The sequence below is a fragment of the Python bivittatus genome, unplaced genomic scaffold, assembly GCF_059951505.1.
Source record: "Python bivittatus isolate LINGU-HERP-01145 unplaced genomic scaffold, Pbiv_v1 ctg000090_np1212, whole genome shotgun sequence".
Classification (NCBI taxonomy): domain Eukaryota; kingdom Metazoa; phylum Chordata; class Lepidosauria; order Squamata; family Pythonidae; genus Python; species Python bivittatus.
Genome location: NW_028277046.1, coordinates 5,151,951 through 5,164,986, shown reverse-complemented (window position 1 = coordinate 5,164,986; position 13,036 = coordinate 5,151,951). Strand labels below are relative to the sequence as shown.

Here is a 13,036-nt window from a genome sequence, read left to right as displayed (position 1 = left end):
GGCGGCGGCGGGGTGGGCGGGCGGGCGAGCAGGGCGCGTCCAACAGCCGCTCCGCCTCCCCGCGCTCCGCCGCCATCAGCGCGCAGCAGCCTCCGCCGCGCACCCGGGAAGGTAGGCGCAGCCCGGCTCGGGGAGACCCGCCTCCGCCCCGCGCAAGCCCGGCCGGCCGCCCCGCGGGGGCTGCTCCGGAGCCCCCGCCGCTCGCCTGCCCGGGCGCCTGCAGCTGCTGGCGCGGCCCGCGGGAAGCCCGGGCGCGGAGGGCGCCCGCTTGGGGAAGGGCAGCCGCCCCGCTGCTCCCGGGGCGGCCTTCTGCTTCTCCCGGCGCGGCTCCTCCGGACGCAGCGCTCTTGCACCGGGCAGCCCCCCACCCCACCCCCACCCCAGGGGGCTGCAGCCGGACTCCGGGCGCTGAGCGATGCTTTTCTTCCTTTATCTCCAAGCGCCCTGCAAGGATGACCACGCTCACGCGCCAGGACCTCAATTTCGGACAAGGTACCCCCCGGAGATCGCGGGGCTCCCCGTGGAGCTGGGGATCGGGGCCCCTCGAGGCCACAGAGCTCCCTTTGGGTCCCCGAGGCTCTGACTTTTAATCCAAACCACACAGACTGGACCTCAGAAGTCCCCCCGCCTATTTATGCTCCGTCCTTCCAGTAGATCAATTTGCCAAACCAGCCAACCGCTTCCGCTTTACTCAAGCGAACCCCTCAAAGTGGGGGCACTCTTGTAATTTAAACGGGCAATTTAACGCGAACGGCCCGGAGACCAACTTCCAGTGCAGCTTAAGCTGAGTTTTCCAGTGTTTAAACAAATCCTCTTTTTTTCCCCATCCGCCAATTCCTTCCTCCTCCGTTCTAGTGGTCGCCGACGTCCTTTCGGAGTTTTTGGAAGTGGCCATTCACCTTATTCTCTACGTCCGAGAAGTTTACCCCACTGGCATTTTTCAGAAGAGGAAAAAATATAACGTACCTGTTCAGGTAAGAGAGATTCAGCACACGTCGGCAGACTCCAAATCGTGTGGCAGAACAAGATGGTAGATGAGGTCCAAGCCCCCAGTTCTCCTTTCTGCACTGCGTTATTTGGTTACTTATATGCATGCTTGCAAAATGTTCTGCTTGAAGGGCGCCAATCAACTCTAAAAACTTTCAGAAAGCCATCTTTGATTAATGCTGGCAGCTTCAGCATGTTAAAGGTCAGGCCGGGGTGTGTTTAAAAAGGCCTCCAAAATAGACATTCTTAAATAGGAGCCAAAGCAAGCAGGTTGGGGTGAAATAAATGGCTTATATTGTATGCAAATAAGTGGAGAATGCTTTAAAAAAAAAAGGCAGGTAGGGACTAAAAAAAGCCACTCCGACCAAACTTAGTTTCACCATGCACATTTAAAAAATAATGAAAAAGGAAGTGAAAATAAAAGGCACAGAGCACAGTTAAATGTGTAATAGGTTTTCTCCCAAACTTAGCAGCGGCTTTTATGTCGGATCAAAGCTCACCTGTGAGCCTTGAAATGTGGAATCCATCGGATGATCTACTGTCTAGAACTGCAGTTTGGTAGAAGGGGAAAAGAATTGATCTGAAATTGGAAATTCAGTGCTCGGCTTTCCAGCGAACCTTCTAAGAACTAGGTCTGCTTCTGGCTGAAATCAAGATAAATTAGAGCGCTTGCATTCCCCCTATCAACTAAGGCCAGGTTTGTTTTAAAGAGAGAAACAGGGTTACTCAAGCAGAACTGATTCCTGCGCATACCTGAACCAAATGCCTTGCTTACACAGATGTCCTGCCACCCCGAACTCAATCAGTACATCCAGGATACCCTCCACTGTATCAAACCTCTACTAGAGAAGGTGAGTCTTGAAAGAGCAGGACCGCTTTGGGGAACCGCAGGAGAATTCCCTCGCGTTTCATCCAGCCTCTTTTCGTAGCGAGCCTATGAAAACCCAATCCATGGGAACTAGTTTAATGTGGCGTATCTCCATGCAGACTTTTGGGATTCACAGAGCTCTTCTCCAGAGAGAACACTTCTGGAAAGCGTCCTCGTTTCCCAATCTTTTGCAGAATGATGTGGAAAAGGTGGTGGTGGTCATTCTTGATAAGGAGCATCACCCAGTGGAAAGATTTGTCTTCGAAATCATGCAGCCACCCTTACTGGCAATCAGGTGAGGCCCCTTGCTTCCCCCCTCCCAAACGCTGGGCTGCACGGCCCTGGTCCAACCAGCCAAACTCCAAAATATTGGAAGCCTTTCCTTCCAAAAACTCAGCCAGGATCTCTGGGTCGTCCTGCAGAATGCGAGGAGAGCAAAGATCCAGGCTGCTTACTTTAGGGACAGAATAAAATTATGAATAAAATAAATCAAACCCATGGACAAACATCCCCTTTAAGGCCCAGAGGAGGAGCTCCGTTTCAATCAGCTGCTGTGAGATCTGATTTTACAGCAGCCCAGCCCAAAGTTTCTCAACTTCTGCAACTTGAAGAGGTGTGGGCTTCAACTCCCAGAATTCCCCAGCCAGCAGAATTCTGGGAGTTGAAGTCCCCAAGGTTGAGAAACACTGGTCTAGCCACTCCATGGCCCCCGATGAAGGGAGCAGGAAGCCAGTATCTAGAGTGGATTTTCAAACGCAGTTTGGGATTTTCTGGTCTCAAATCTTGAAGCCGAATCATTACCGACCACTAATGACTTGCTCGTTCTTAAAAGAGCAGAATTTCTAGCAACCAAACCAGATGCACGTCATTTCACCCACCTTTTCCCTCCCCAGCTCGGACTCCCTCCTCAACCACGTGGAGCAGCTCCTGCGGGCTTTCATTCTGAAGATCAGCGTGTGCGATGCTGTGCTGGACAACAACCCGCCAGGTAGGACAGCTGGCGCGGCACGCACTCCAGCTGGCAGGCGGCGAGGGGGGTCTCAGGCTGGCATGGGAAGAGGGTCTTATCGTGGCTCGCACATTTTCCCTCCAGCCTGAGCTTGGAGAACCCCAAGTCTGACCCCAGCCCTGAACCCAGGGGTCCCGGTTTGCTTTAAACAGCAGCCTCGCCCATGAATTTTTCTTCCAGCAGTTCTGGGGAAAAAGGAAAATAGTATTTTTAGGGACGCTTAGAACCACAGAGCTGCAATAGTGCAGAGATGCTCTTTACACACACGTCCCCATTTCACTGGTAAGACAGAAGCTTAGCAGAGACCAAGATATATTTACTCCCAAGTTGCAATTCCTCAGAGCTCTTCTTCTGCTTACGATCTGCCTCCGTTTCCTGCAGGCTGCACTTTCACCATCCTGGTTCACACCCGCGAAGCGGCCACGCGCAACATGGAGAAAATCCAAGTGATCAAAGTAAGGGGTACCAGAATCACAAGGCCCGCATAGGAGGAGTGGTGCGTCGCTCGACCTGTGCACCACACCAAGGCAGAACGCAACTTGGGTTTGTCAGGGTTAGCAACAAAGCTGGCCGCGGTGGTTTGTAAACCATGGTTTTTAGCAGATGACTTTGCAGGTCCAGGCTCCTGTGGCTGAGTCAACAAACCATAGTTTAATACAGGGCACAAACCAGGTTTAGGAATTCCGTGATTGTACATTGGAATAATGGGAAGTATGGCCCAACAACAATTTTGGGCAATACGCGCTACGTACTTTGAAGGTAACTCTTGAGTAAGCTGAGTCAGGGTTAAGAAGGTATATGCTTTCTTCAACCCGACTCTGCTTACTCACGGGTTACTTTCAAGTGTATGGGTCTGCAAATGCAGCTGAACTACAACTCCCATGACTTTCAGTCAGCGCTGCCCGCAGGGAGGGTGTATGGAAAATGCCTACCAACGACTCCTAAACTCACACAACCAACCGTATCTATTTGTTTTCCAACCTGTAGGACTTCCCCTGGATTCTGGCCGACGAGCAGGACGTCCACATGCGGGACCCACGGCTGATCCCCCTGAAGACCATGACATCGGACCTTTTGAAGGTGAGCAGCCCCACCCGCCCACCCACCCACGGCCCCCCCGATGGCAGCACTGCCACAGGTCGGCTTTGATGGACCTGGAGAAGCAGGCACTGAAGGTTTGCTCCAACTGAGGTCTCTTGCTTCTTGCTCCTTCTATACCCCAGAGTGTATAGGGTGTATCATGATCCCAGGCAGGTGGCCTGCAGTTCTTCCCTTTGACCACTAGGGGGCAGCTGCTCTACAGGTCGAAGCTATGGACCCCCAGCGCTGTTGCTGTCTGGAAGGGGGTGGGGGGGCTGACAACGTAGCCCCCCAACAGTCCCCCTGCTTGCATTGGCACCACAGACTGGCGGTTGGTCAGTTTGCTGACTCCGTCGCGATTCTTTGGATCCACACAACGCCTCCAACCCCAACCAGCAGCCACAGGATGGCAAAGTCCCTTTTCCGGCCCTGCCCACCTCCAGCCAGGAGCTGGCAGCTCCTTTGCCCACTGACCCCCCCCAGCACTTTGTGGTTTGCACAGCTGCCAGGCAGCAAAAGGGCAGAGCCGTTCCACCTCCCCCCGGTCTCCCGAATGCCCAAGGATCCCTGGATTTGGCAGCTGGAGTCCCCTCAAGGCAGCTTCCCAGCGGGCGGGAAGCGGGCTTCGACCCTTCCGGCCTCTGCCCCGCGTGCCCAGCAGAACCCAAATCCTGCTTGCAAAGGGAGCCCGTCTCGAGCGCTCGATAAATGCAAGATTCCCGTTGGGAAACGGGTCCTTTTAGATGCAGCTCTACGTGGAGGAGCGGGCACAGAAAGGCACCTGAGCGCCAGCCAGCCCCAGTGGATTTCGGAAGCCCGGACCCTCGTCTCGGGCGACGCACTGCCAAGCTGTGACAACCTTGGTGCTTGGGCTGGTGACACACGCGCAGCCCCTTCCCGGCTGCGGCGTGCCTCGAAAGTGCTCTTAAATCCTGCCGGACCGTTCCCACTTTTTCAGCCGATGCACAAGCCGTGTCCTTTTCAAGTCGCTGGACCTGAGGGAGGGGGCGTTACAAAGCTGTGCCTGGACAGGGGTCGTGTTTCTTTGCCATGAAAACAAGCGTGTAACTGTCTGGCTGCAAACCCCCATCCGTGTTATTTGAAGTGAATGTCGGTCATTGTGTTCCAAGGTGCTAATGTAGAACTACTGAGGAAGAGTCCCCTGTAAATAAACTTCGTGTTCATGCTGTGCTCTTCCACGTCTCTTTGGCCCCGCTGCTAAGCCGAGAGCAGGGATTTGGAGCCACGCAGAGATTTTTTTTTTTAACTATTATTATCAAATATCAAAGTTATACAACTTTCCAGACATTGCAACGTTGCAGAAAAAGCAAGGAAAAATAACCATTATTCACAATCAATGGCGTCTCTCCAACGGATTTACTTTTCTGAGGTGGAGAAAACCATTTGGGGAGATCTGCCCGGGCTCCTTGAGGTGACTGGAATTCAGGCCAGGGGTTTCTCTACATGTCCTTCCCCTGCAAGCCAAAAGACCAGCTTGCATCTTCCAAGTGTGCTGGTCTAGCCTTCCCCAGAGCCACCTACTGGGCATGATGGGAGTTGTAGTCCATCACACTAGTCAGAGGCAAGATGGCAGAAGTGCGCAGCTGGAGAGGACAAAGTCCCCAGGACAGCCCCGTTTACTATGCCTGGAGCATCTACTCCAACTGTCCTGCCTAAGACCCACACCCACCTCTCTAAAGTTCCCCAATCTACTTGAAAACCATTCAAGACGCAGCAAATTCCTTGCTGACCGCTGATTTAACAGCCAGACGCTCAGCTTGGGTTGGTTTCTAGGTCAGATATGTAAAGGCACACACCCGTGGGACAGTGGACATAAACAGCCTGTGGATGCCCCCCCTTCCCCCCTTCCTTGCAAGGCTACATCCTAAAAAAATAAGCAGAAAAAGTTCATAATTGATATCCAGGCACAACCAATCAGTGTGCCTGGTGGGGAACTGGGTCCAACCAATCAGCACCATAAGAATCCAGGTTGTGGTTACCAACTGGAAAAACAGGTTCTCCCCTTGAACTTGATGGTGCCAAGTGATCTTTTCCACCCCACGAGAAGCAGGCAGGAAGCCTTACGAACTGCGTGAAAGAAAGCAAGAGTCGGAAACAACAGACTTTCTTCTCTCCTTCGCCACACACCCCGATGCAGCGATTCTCCGTCAATCTGCCATTCGGGGGCCCAGCGTGATGCTGCTGTTGGTCACTCTGACCCCGTACCAGCCAGCCCAGAACTGGGTGTCTTGGCCTCCGTGCTTAAATAAGACGTGACGGACCCCAGAAGGGTAGTTGTGAAAAGTGTGCGAAACCTGAGAAATGGAAAAGCGAGAGAAAGAAAGAGGTGGGTGAAAAGTTGCATTGGTCTGATTCAGATCCCGTCACAAGATTCAGACTAATTCGATTCCTCGAATTACGGACAGAATTTTAGAAACCGTCAGGTCCAACTTTGGTTTGCTCTGAAACTACCACATCAGGCACGTTACTTAGGACAGGGCAAAGTTTTACTTCCTAAGCAGTAATTTCGGCCCCAAGCGGATGCCGAGGGCTGCATGTTGGGGGCAGGAAAGACCCGCGCTCCGACCCGCTTCCTCACCTCGCGCCATTCTGCGTCGCTCCACTGTTCGATCACGACCTCTTCGGGCAGAAACTCGTGCAGAACGATGTAATCTCTGGACAGGAGCTGCACGCAGATCTGGTACCGGCAGCCGCAGTCATAACGCGCCGCGTACCTGGAGACGCACAGGGCCGAGCGAGAGAATGCCAAATCTTAAAGGAGATCAATAAAAATATCCCTTCCGGCATCGGTACGTTAGTGCCAATTAGGTGCCCTGGAAGGGCAAGAGGTCTGTTTTAGATCAAGAAACAAAACTTGGTTGTGGGCAAGGGTCTGCCTGCTGCTTGAGCGCGCTGGAGTGCATCCCCTCCTGGCTCCCCACTCTTTCCTCGACCATTCCTCCCCGGAACTCACCAGTCGCTCACCACGATATCAGGTTTGACTTCATCCATCAACTGGTTCCAGTAGCCGTGATCCCTCAAGGTGACGAGCTGGCACTTGAGGCAAAGGCTGGTGGGGGGCAGAAAGTCGCAGGGGTTACAGGCCTCCGCGTGGAGTGTGAGCTCCCCGCCGATTGAGCATACTCAACGGCACAGACAGCCCCGCTGCAAGAGCGGAGGGATTCAGAGTTTCGGAGCTGCGCTGGGGGGACCCACCGTTGCTCGCCCCTTCCCCCAAGGCCGAAGAAAGCTGGGGCCGGTCTTTAAAAAGCCAGGGATCCCCCAGCTGGCAAAAAGGCCGTGCCCCCCGCGCCCCGCTGCTCACTCGTAAGAAGTCACAAAGTATTTCTGGACGTGTGGATGCGGAAAGTTCCTCCCGTGATCCCCGGGAAACACCTCGATTTTCCATCGGTCGCCTTCGTCGGACTCTTTCAGCCAGTGATCGAAGCCTTCTGCGGACGAAAGGGAAACGCTGCAGGATCCTAATACCGGGCGGGTCTGCCCCAAATGCGCCAGCTTTGCCGGGCACGAGGGCGGAAGCGGCTGCCCCGCTCCCTTTCGGGGATTCTTTTATCGGCCCAGCCTGCCGGGCTCTCCGGGTGGCCTCCCATCCCAGGGCCAGGGGCGCCCCCGGCGGACGCACCTTCGGCGCAGGGGTTCCGGAGCAGGTTCCTGCGCAGGCTGCAGAGGAAGTAGAAGGCCCGCCAGTCCGCGACGGCGCTGCCCGGCGGCTCCGGCCGGTGGCCCTCCCGCTGGCACTTGCGCCGCCAGAGCGCGGGCGAGTCCACCAGCGCCCGCCAGAGCGCGCACACCGCCCGGCAGCGGCGCACCAGGTCCCGCGCCGGCACCCGCACCAGCACCGCCAGCAGCGCGTCCTCGGGCAGCGCCGCCAGGCTCGCCATCGCCCTGCAACGAGACGCAGCGGGCAGCGGGCGGACCGGCTCGCCGACCGCCGAGCCCTGCGCAGCCCCTTCCAGGGACGCAGGCGCCCCCCGCGCCCCCCGCCCAGCTGCCCTCCGCTTTCGCTTTCGCTTTCGCCTTCCCCTCCAGGCGGGCCGGGCGGCGGCTGCCGGCTGCCCCCCTTCCGCGGCCCCGGGACCAGCCCTGCGCACTACCTCCGAGGGCGCCGCAGAAGCGCCGCGGATGCCCGGCGGGCGCCGGCTTGCAAAACGAACTCGGAATGCCACCGGGAGCTCGCGGAGCTAGTAAAGGGAAGAGGAGCGCGCCGCCTGCGCAGCCGCGGACTTCCGGGTTCCCTCCTGCGCCGTGTCTCCCGCCCTCCTGGCCCGCCCCCAACCCAGTTTCTAGGAAGCTGCAAACTAGCCGGGAAAGGCGGCTTAAGTCCGCCGCGGCCTGCAAAGGAGCCCCCGGAGGGAAGAGGAGGAGGAGCTACAGAAAGAAGGGCGGGGCGACTCGAGCGACCTCCCTGCTGGGGGGCGTGGCCCGGCGGCGCGTCATCGGATGCAAATGAGCCGGGATTCCCTGCCGCGCCCCGCGGGAGGCTCCACCGCCCTCTTCCTCGCTGATGCTGCCCCGGCGGGGCAGAGACCGGCAGGAGGAGGACCAGACCCCAATAAGAGCCGTGGCCACGGGGAATCCGCCCGGCTTACCCAACCGCCCACCCGAAAGAGCGCTTCTGAGCGTGTGCAAAGCGCCCTTCCCTTTCCCTGAGGAGAATTAGCAGTGCCAATGAAGGGGATCTCCATCACACCCAGTTCCCCCTCCCCCTGCGGATACCCCGATTCTGATCAGCCCAGCTCACCTTGGCTGATCTGGAAGGCTAAGCCGAGCGACCTGGTTAGGAGGGGGGATGGGAGACCACAAGGAAATCCCAGGGCTGTGACCAAACTGGGATGTGGATAATGGCAAGGCCCTCGCAGGGATGGACCTGTCCCCCCATGAAAGGTGGGCCGCCACTCCCCTTCTGCCAAGTCTCCCCCCCCCCGCCCTGGGGCTCCCTCACGCCCTCGGGGGCGCACCGGCCCCCCAGCCCCGCCTGGGCTCCGTGAGCCACCAGCCTCCTCGAAGGCGCTGCCCTGGGCTGGCCGGCGTCCCGCTGGACTTGCTTGCCTGCGACACGCAGCCCAGCCCAGCCCAGCGCCGGAGGGGCGGAGTCACTCGGCCCGGCCGGCTCCCCGCAAGGCTGCTGTGTCACTCGCCGCCCTGCCCGCTGCAGCCCCTGGCATCGCCCGCGGGGCGCCCCGATGGTAAGTGCTGCCCCGGACTCCCCTGCTCCTTCCCTCCGCAGCCTGCAAACCCCGGCGGCCAGGCCGGCGCTCTCCCAGGCAGGTGCACCCCTCGCCCCCAACGGTGCAAGCTTTGGAGACCTGCAGGTCTCTTCCGCAGGGACGGGGTTCAGGAAAGCGGGGCGTGCGCTTGCGGGGGATGCTCCAAGGCAGCCCTTGGAAGAAGCGCGGGGTTTCTTGGTCTCTCTGGATAGGGGGGGAGAGGAAAGGGGGCTTCAAGGTCAGGAATCCCGCAAGAAGAGACTCTGAGATGGAAGGGGGGGACGCTTTTCGGGTTCAGGAGCAATCGAGGCACGGGCAGAGCAAGAGGAAAGTGGGCGCAGCGGGGGTGTCGCCCCAGGGGGATGAGAGGGGCGGTCGTCGGGCTGGAGGAGCTTCAGCGGGACGGAGTGACTCATTCATTTGCCAAAGAGTCACCTGGAGTCTCTACACAAATCCCCGACCAGCAACCAGGTTGGCTGGAAAGTGACACTGGCTCTCCCTTCCTTGCTTGTCGACGGGCGATCGATCGGCGAATGAACCCAGCAGCCCCCCGGGGTCTGGAATTGGCCCACGGCATGGACCCCCTCGCCAACCTCAGTTTGCAAACAGAGCAAAGCTCGGAAGGAATTGACTGTGGGGTCCCCGGGGTCTCTGGGCTCGGCTGTTTTCCTGCAAACGTTTCGTTGCCCGGCTGGGTAGCCCTGAAGACGTGGTCCAGCCGGGTAACGAAACGTTTGCAGGAAAACAGCCGAGCCCAGAGACCCCGGGGACCCCACAGTCCAGCCCCGAGCTGTGCACATTCGCTTTTATTGGAGTTAACTTTGCTGCCTCTGAGGCTCTGGCCACCCTCCCTTTGCCCCCCCCCCCAGGAAGCCCTTCCGGAGCCCCTGCTGGTGCGGATCCTGGCCAGCCTGCCCGCCAGCCAGCTGGTCCTGGTGTGCCGCCTGGTTTGCTCCCAGTGGAAGGCCCTGGTGGACGGGGCAGCCCTCTGGCTGCTGAAATGCCAGGCCGAGGGCTTTGCCAGGCAGGACGCCGAAGCGGAGGGCGCAGACAGCTGGCAAACCCTCTACTTTCTGAATAAGAGGAAGCGGAATTTAATCCGGAATCCCAACGGTGAAGGTAAACAGCCGGGCAGCGTTGGGAGGATCCAGCCTTGGCGGGGTGGGGTAGGGCAGCCCTGTTCTCCCCTGCCTGGCCACGGGCCCGGATCTGAACAGGCCCCTACCGGGCCCCTTTCCCAGAGCCAGGCTCTTCCGGGGTCCCTGGACCGAAGGCCCGGAGGGGAGCCATTTCAACTGCAGGGGAGACCCCAAGTGCACAAGGGAGGGTCCTTTCTGTCCACACGGGAGAATCTCTTGCCTGTCCGGCTTGAAAATATTCGGGCCGGAGGGAAGGGGCGTTGGACGCTCCCGCTTTTCTGCTCGGTTGTAGAGGGTCTCCAGTATTGGGAGAACGTGCAAAATGGGGGCGACGGCTGGAAAGTCGAAGAGCTGCCTGGCGACTTCGGGAAGGACTTCCCCAGCGATGAAGTCCACACCTATTTCGTCTCATCTTTTGAGTAGGTCCATTTCTCGGTCTCCCGGGCAGCTTTTGGGGGGAGGTGGGGGTGGCAATGTCCCAAGAGCTCAGCAAAGCCATGGAACCCAAGGCGGTCCGCTTTAAATTCTGAAATCAAGCTCCTAGTCCTTCTGGTCATCGCAAGAACGTCAGGCCTGGAAGTGAACGCTTCCCAGACGGGCGTCCCCTTCACGCAGCCCTTTTCTTCTCAGCTGGTGCAGTAAATCCCAAGTGATCGACCTGCGGGCTGAAGGCTACTGGGAAGAGCTGATGGACACCGTGCAGCCCAAAATCGTGGCGAAAGACTGGTGAGTGGCCAGGGGTCCCCGAGCTCCTGCTTCCTCCCCAGGTCACCGTTTGCCTCCTGCTCCTCTTCCTCCCCCAGGTACGCGGCTCGCTGCGACGCCGGCTGCCTCTACAACCTGAAGGTGAAGCTGCTGTCCGCTAACGAAGACGTGGTGGCCGAGTTTGCAAGCGAAACCATCGCGGTCCCCCAGGACAACGAAGGCGAGTGGGCCGAGGTTGGTGCTCGGGAGAAAACTCCCAAGGAGGAGAGGAAGAACAGGACAAAGTCGGCCGAGACTGGTTTCCAACCGCCGTTGCCAAACCAGGGTGGGAGAAAAACAGCGGGGGGGGCCCCCTACATTTTGGAGAGCGCCCATTAAAATGCAAAGACAGAAATAATGGAGGGGTTGAGTTTTGCACCCTCTGAGCCACGTCTTCCCTTTCTCTCCCTTCTTGAAGATCACTCACACGTTCGCCGAGTACGGTCCCGGAGTTCGCTTCATCCATTTCGAACATGGGGGTCAGGACACGGTTTTCTGGAAGGGCTGGTACGGAGCACGCGTGGCGTCCAGCACCGTGCTCGTGGAGCCGTAGCGCTGCCCGCCGAGCGGATCCCCCTTCCCTCCCGGAGGCCGCCCGCTACCTATTCGACGGGAAACCCTTGCTCTGAAACCAAAATGCACACTTAAAAAAATCCCCCCCGTATTAAAGAGAGAAAAAGATGGAGAGAGTCCTTCCCTTTTTCAGGCTTTTTCGGGATAGAAATCCTGCGGGTATACTTGGCCCATGGCAAGCTGGGGATCAGAAGGGAATGTTTCTGCCATTCCAGATTCAGGAGGGGCGAGTGGAGAACGGTCTCCTAAACTCAGTTTCAAAAACGTCATGAGCGCAGTTGCCGTCGAGGAGGAGAAGCCGGCCAAAGGTGGAGGGGAAAGAGAGGGAAAGAGACCTCCCCAAATGCTAAATTTGGTCCCAGATTCCTACATCCTGCCCTGCTTTTAAAAATCAGCATTATTCCTTGGCTCTAATTTGGCACCATAATGTGTACATGCTCCTGAAACAAACGAGGGACTTCAAAAAGGCTGCCCAGTTGCAGTGAAAGACAACCGTACGTTGCGTTTCCCGTTATTTATCCTTTTCCGATGCCAACGATCCTGCGAAGGCCTCTCTCTGGATGCCAGGGGACTTCCTCTTCCTGACAATCAGTCGGAAGCTTGACCACTGGCATGCGAGGCTCTGCGTGGCCACATTGGCAAGAGGGAGACCCAAAATCAGGGCTGCAGCCTTTCTGTCTCAACCCCCGATGAGGTCGCAGGCCAGACCGGATCCCTCTTGCTGCAAACGTGGCCTTAGCATAAATCTTAGCGCTTTTCAATGGCTAAACACATAACGGGGCTTCAGCGTTCATGAGAACAAAATACAGGGTAGCCTTTATCATTATAATTAGCAGGACTATTCGTCCTGTTACTTATATTATTCTTTCTTGCAATTTCTCTTCACCACCTGCAATGCAATTTCCCCGTGCAATTTCCCACAGACTCTGTAAGGCGCAGTTTTCTCCTGATTTCAAGGGGTTTTTCGCCTTTTCCCCATCCCTAATGTGGTGGGATTTTCCCGGATTATTCCCCTGATTTTGCTTATTAATATTATTTTTCCTGATGCTTCCTGACCTGCAATGCATACAACGGCCACCAGAGGGCAGGCCTTACCTGCCCTTGCAATTTTGCAGAGACCATTGAAGGCAGAACGTTCCATTAAGTTCCTATCATGTTTTTTTCCAGCTACCTTTTGGTTGTAATGAAAGATATTATTATTACTGGTATTCTTTTCATTAATATGATTTTAAAGGGACGGCGTCGTCTGCCGTCCTGAGAGCAAAGGTGAGGTTGGCTGCAGTTTTTAGCTTAATGTACGCTTTGCCAATATTTTGTTCCTAGCTGGCGAGTGGGGATGGAATAATCTTCCTCATTATCATCAGCCTCTGAATGGCCACCTTTATTGCCCTATCCCTGGTGCAATGGT

General features: G+C 57.0%; 3 protein-coding genes across 5 annotated transcripts; 2 read left to right on the top strand and 1 right to left on the bottom strand.

The window, feature by feature from the left end:
- The first annotated feature begins 23 nt into the window (after positions 1-23).
- MAD2L2 (mitotic arrest deficient 2 like 2) lies at positions 24-4,878 on the top strand. Of its 2 annotated transcripts, none has more exons than XM_088136830.1 (9): positions 24-111; positions 441-492; positions 856-974; positions 1,767-1,838; positions 2,050-2,150; positions 2,749-2,843; positions 3,246-3,319; positions 3,852-3,944; positions 4,688-4,878. In XM_088136830.1, the coding sequence occupies exons 2-9, from the start codon at positions 453-455 to the stop codon at positions 4,727-4,729; spliced, it is 636 nt and encodes a 211-aa protein (XP_087992956.1). In that variant the 5' UTR covers positions 24-111; positions 441-452; the 3' UTR covers positions 4,730-4,878. The 2 variants fall into 2 exon arrangements, with proteins under 2 accessions (XP_087992956.1, XP_087992955.1); XM_088136829.1 differs by having other exon boundaries at positions 1,975-2,150.
- Positions 4,879-5,217: 339 nt separating this feature from the next.
- LOC103059618 (F-box only protein 6) lies at positions 5,218-8,815 on the bottom strand. 2 transcript variants are annotated; one of them, XM_088136828.1, is made up of 6 exons: positions 8,707-8,815; positions 7,588-7,850; positions 7,270-7,396; positions 6,919-7,014; positions 6,544-6,679; positions 5,218-6,259 (listed from the first exon to the last, which is right to left on the bottom strand). In XM_088136828.1, the coding sequence occupies exons 2-6, from the start codon at positions 7,844-7,846 to the stop codon at positions 6,113-6,115; spliced, it is 765 nt and encodes a 254-aa protein (XP_087992954.1). In that variant the 5' UTR covers positions 7,847-7,850; positions 8,707-8,815; the 3' UTR covers positions 5,218-6,112. The 2 variants fall into 2 exon arrangements, with proteins under 2 accessions (XP_087992954.1, XP_087992953.1); XM_088136827.1 differs by lacking the exon at positions 8,707-8,815 and adding an exon at positions 8,060-8,327.
- A 138-nt stretch (positions 8,816-8,953) lies between these two features.
- On the top strand, positions 8,954-11,827 carry LOC103059870 (F-box only protein 2). The gene is made up of 6 exons (XM_088136831.1): positions 8,954-9,151; positions 10,042-10,291; positions 10,604-10,730; positions 10,942-11,037; positions 11,115-11,250; positions 11,474-11,827. The coding sequence occupies exons 1-6, from the start codon at positions 9,149-9,151 to the stop codon at positions 11,606-11,608; spliced, it is 747 nt and encodes a 248-aa protein (XP_087992957.1). The 5' UTR covers positions 8,954-9,148; the 3' UTR covers positions 11,609-11,827.
- The last annotated feature ends 1,209 nt before the right edge of the window (positions 11,828-13,036 follow it).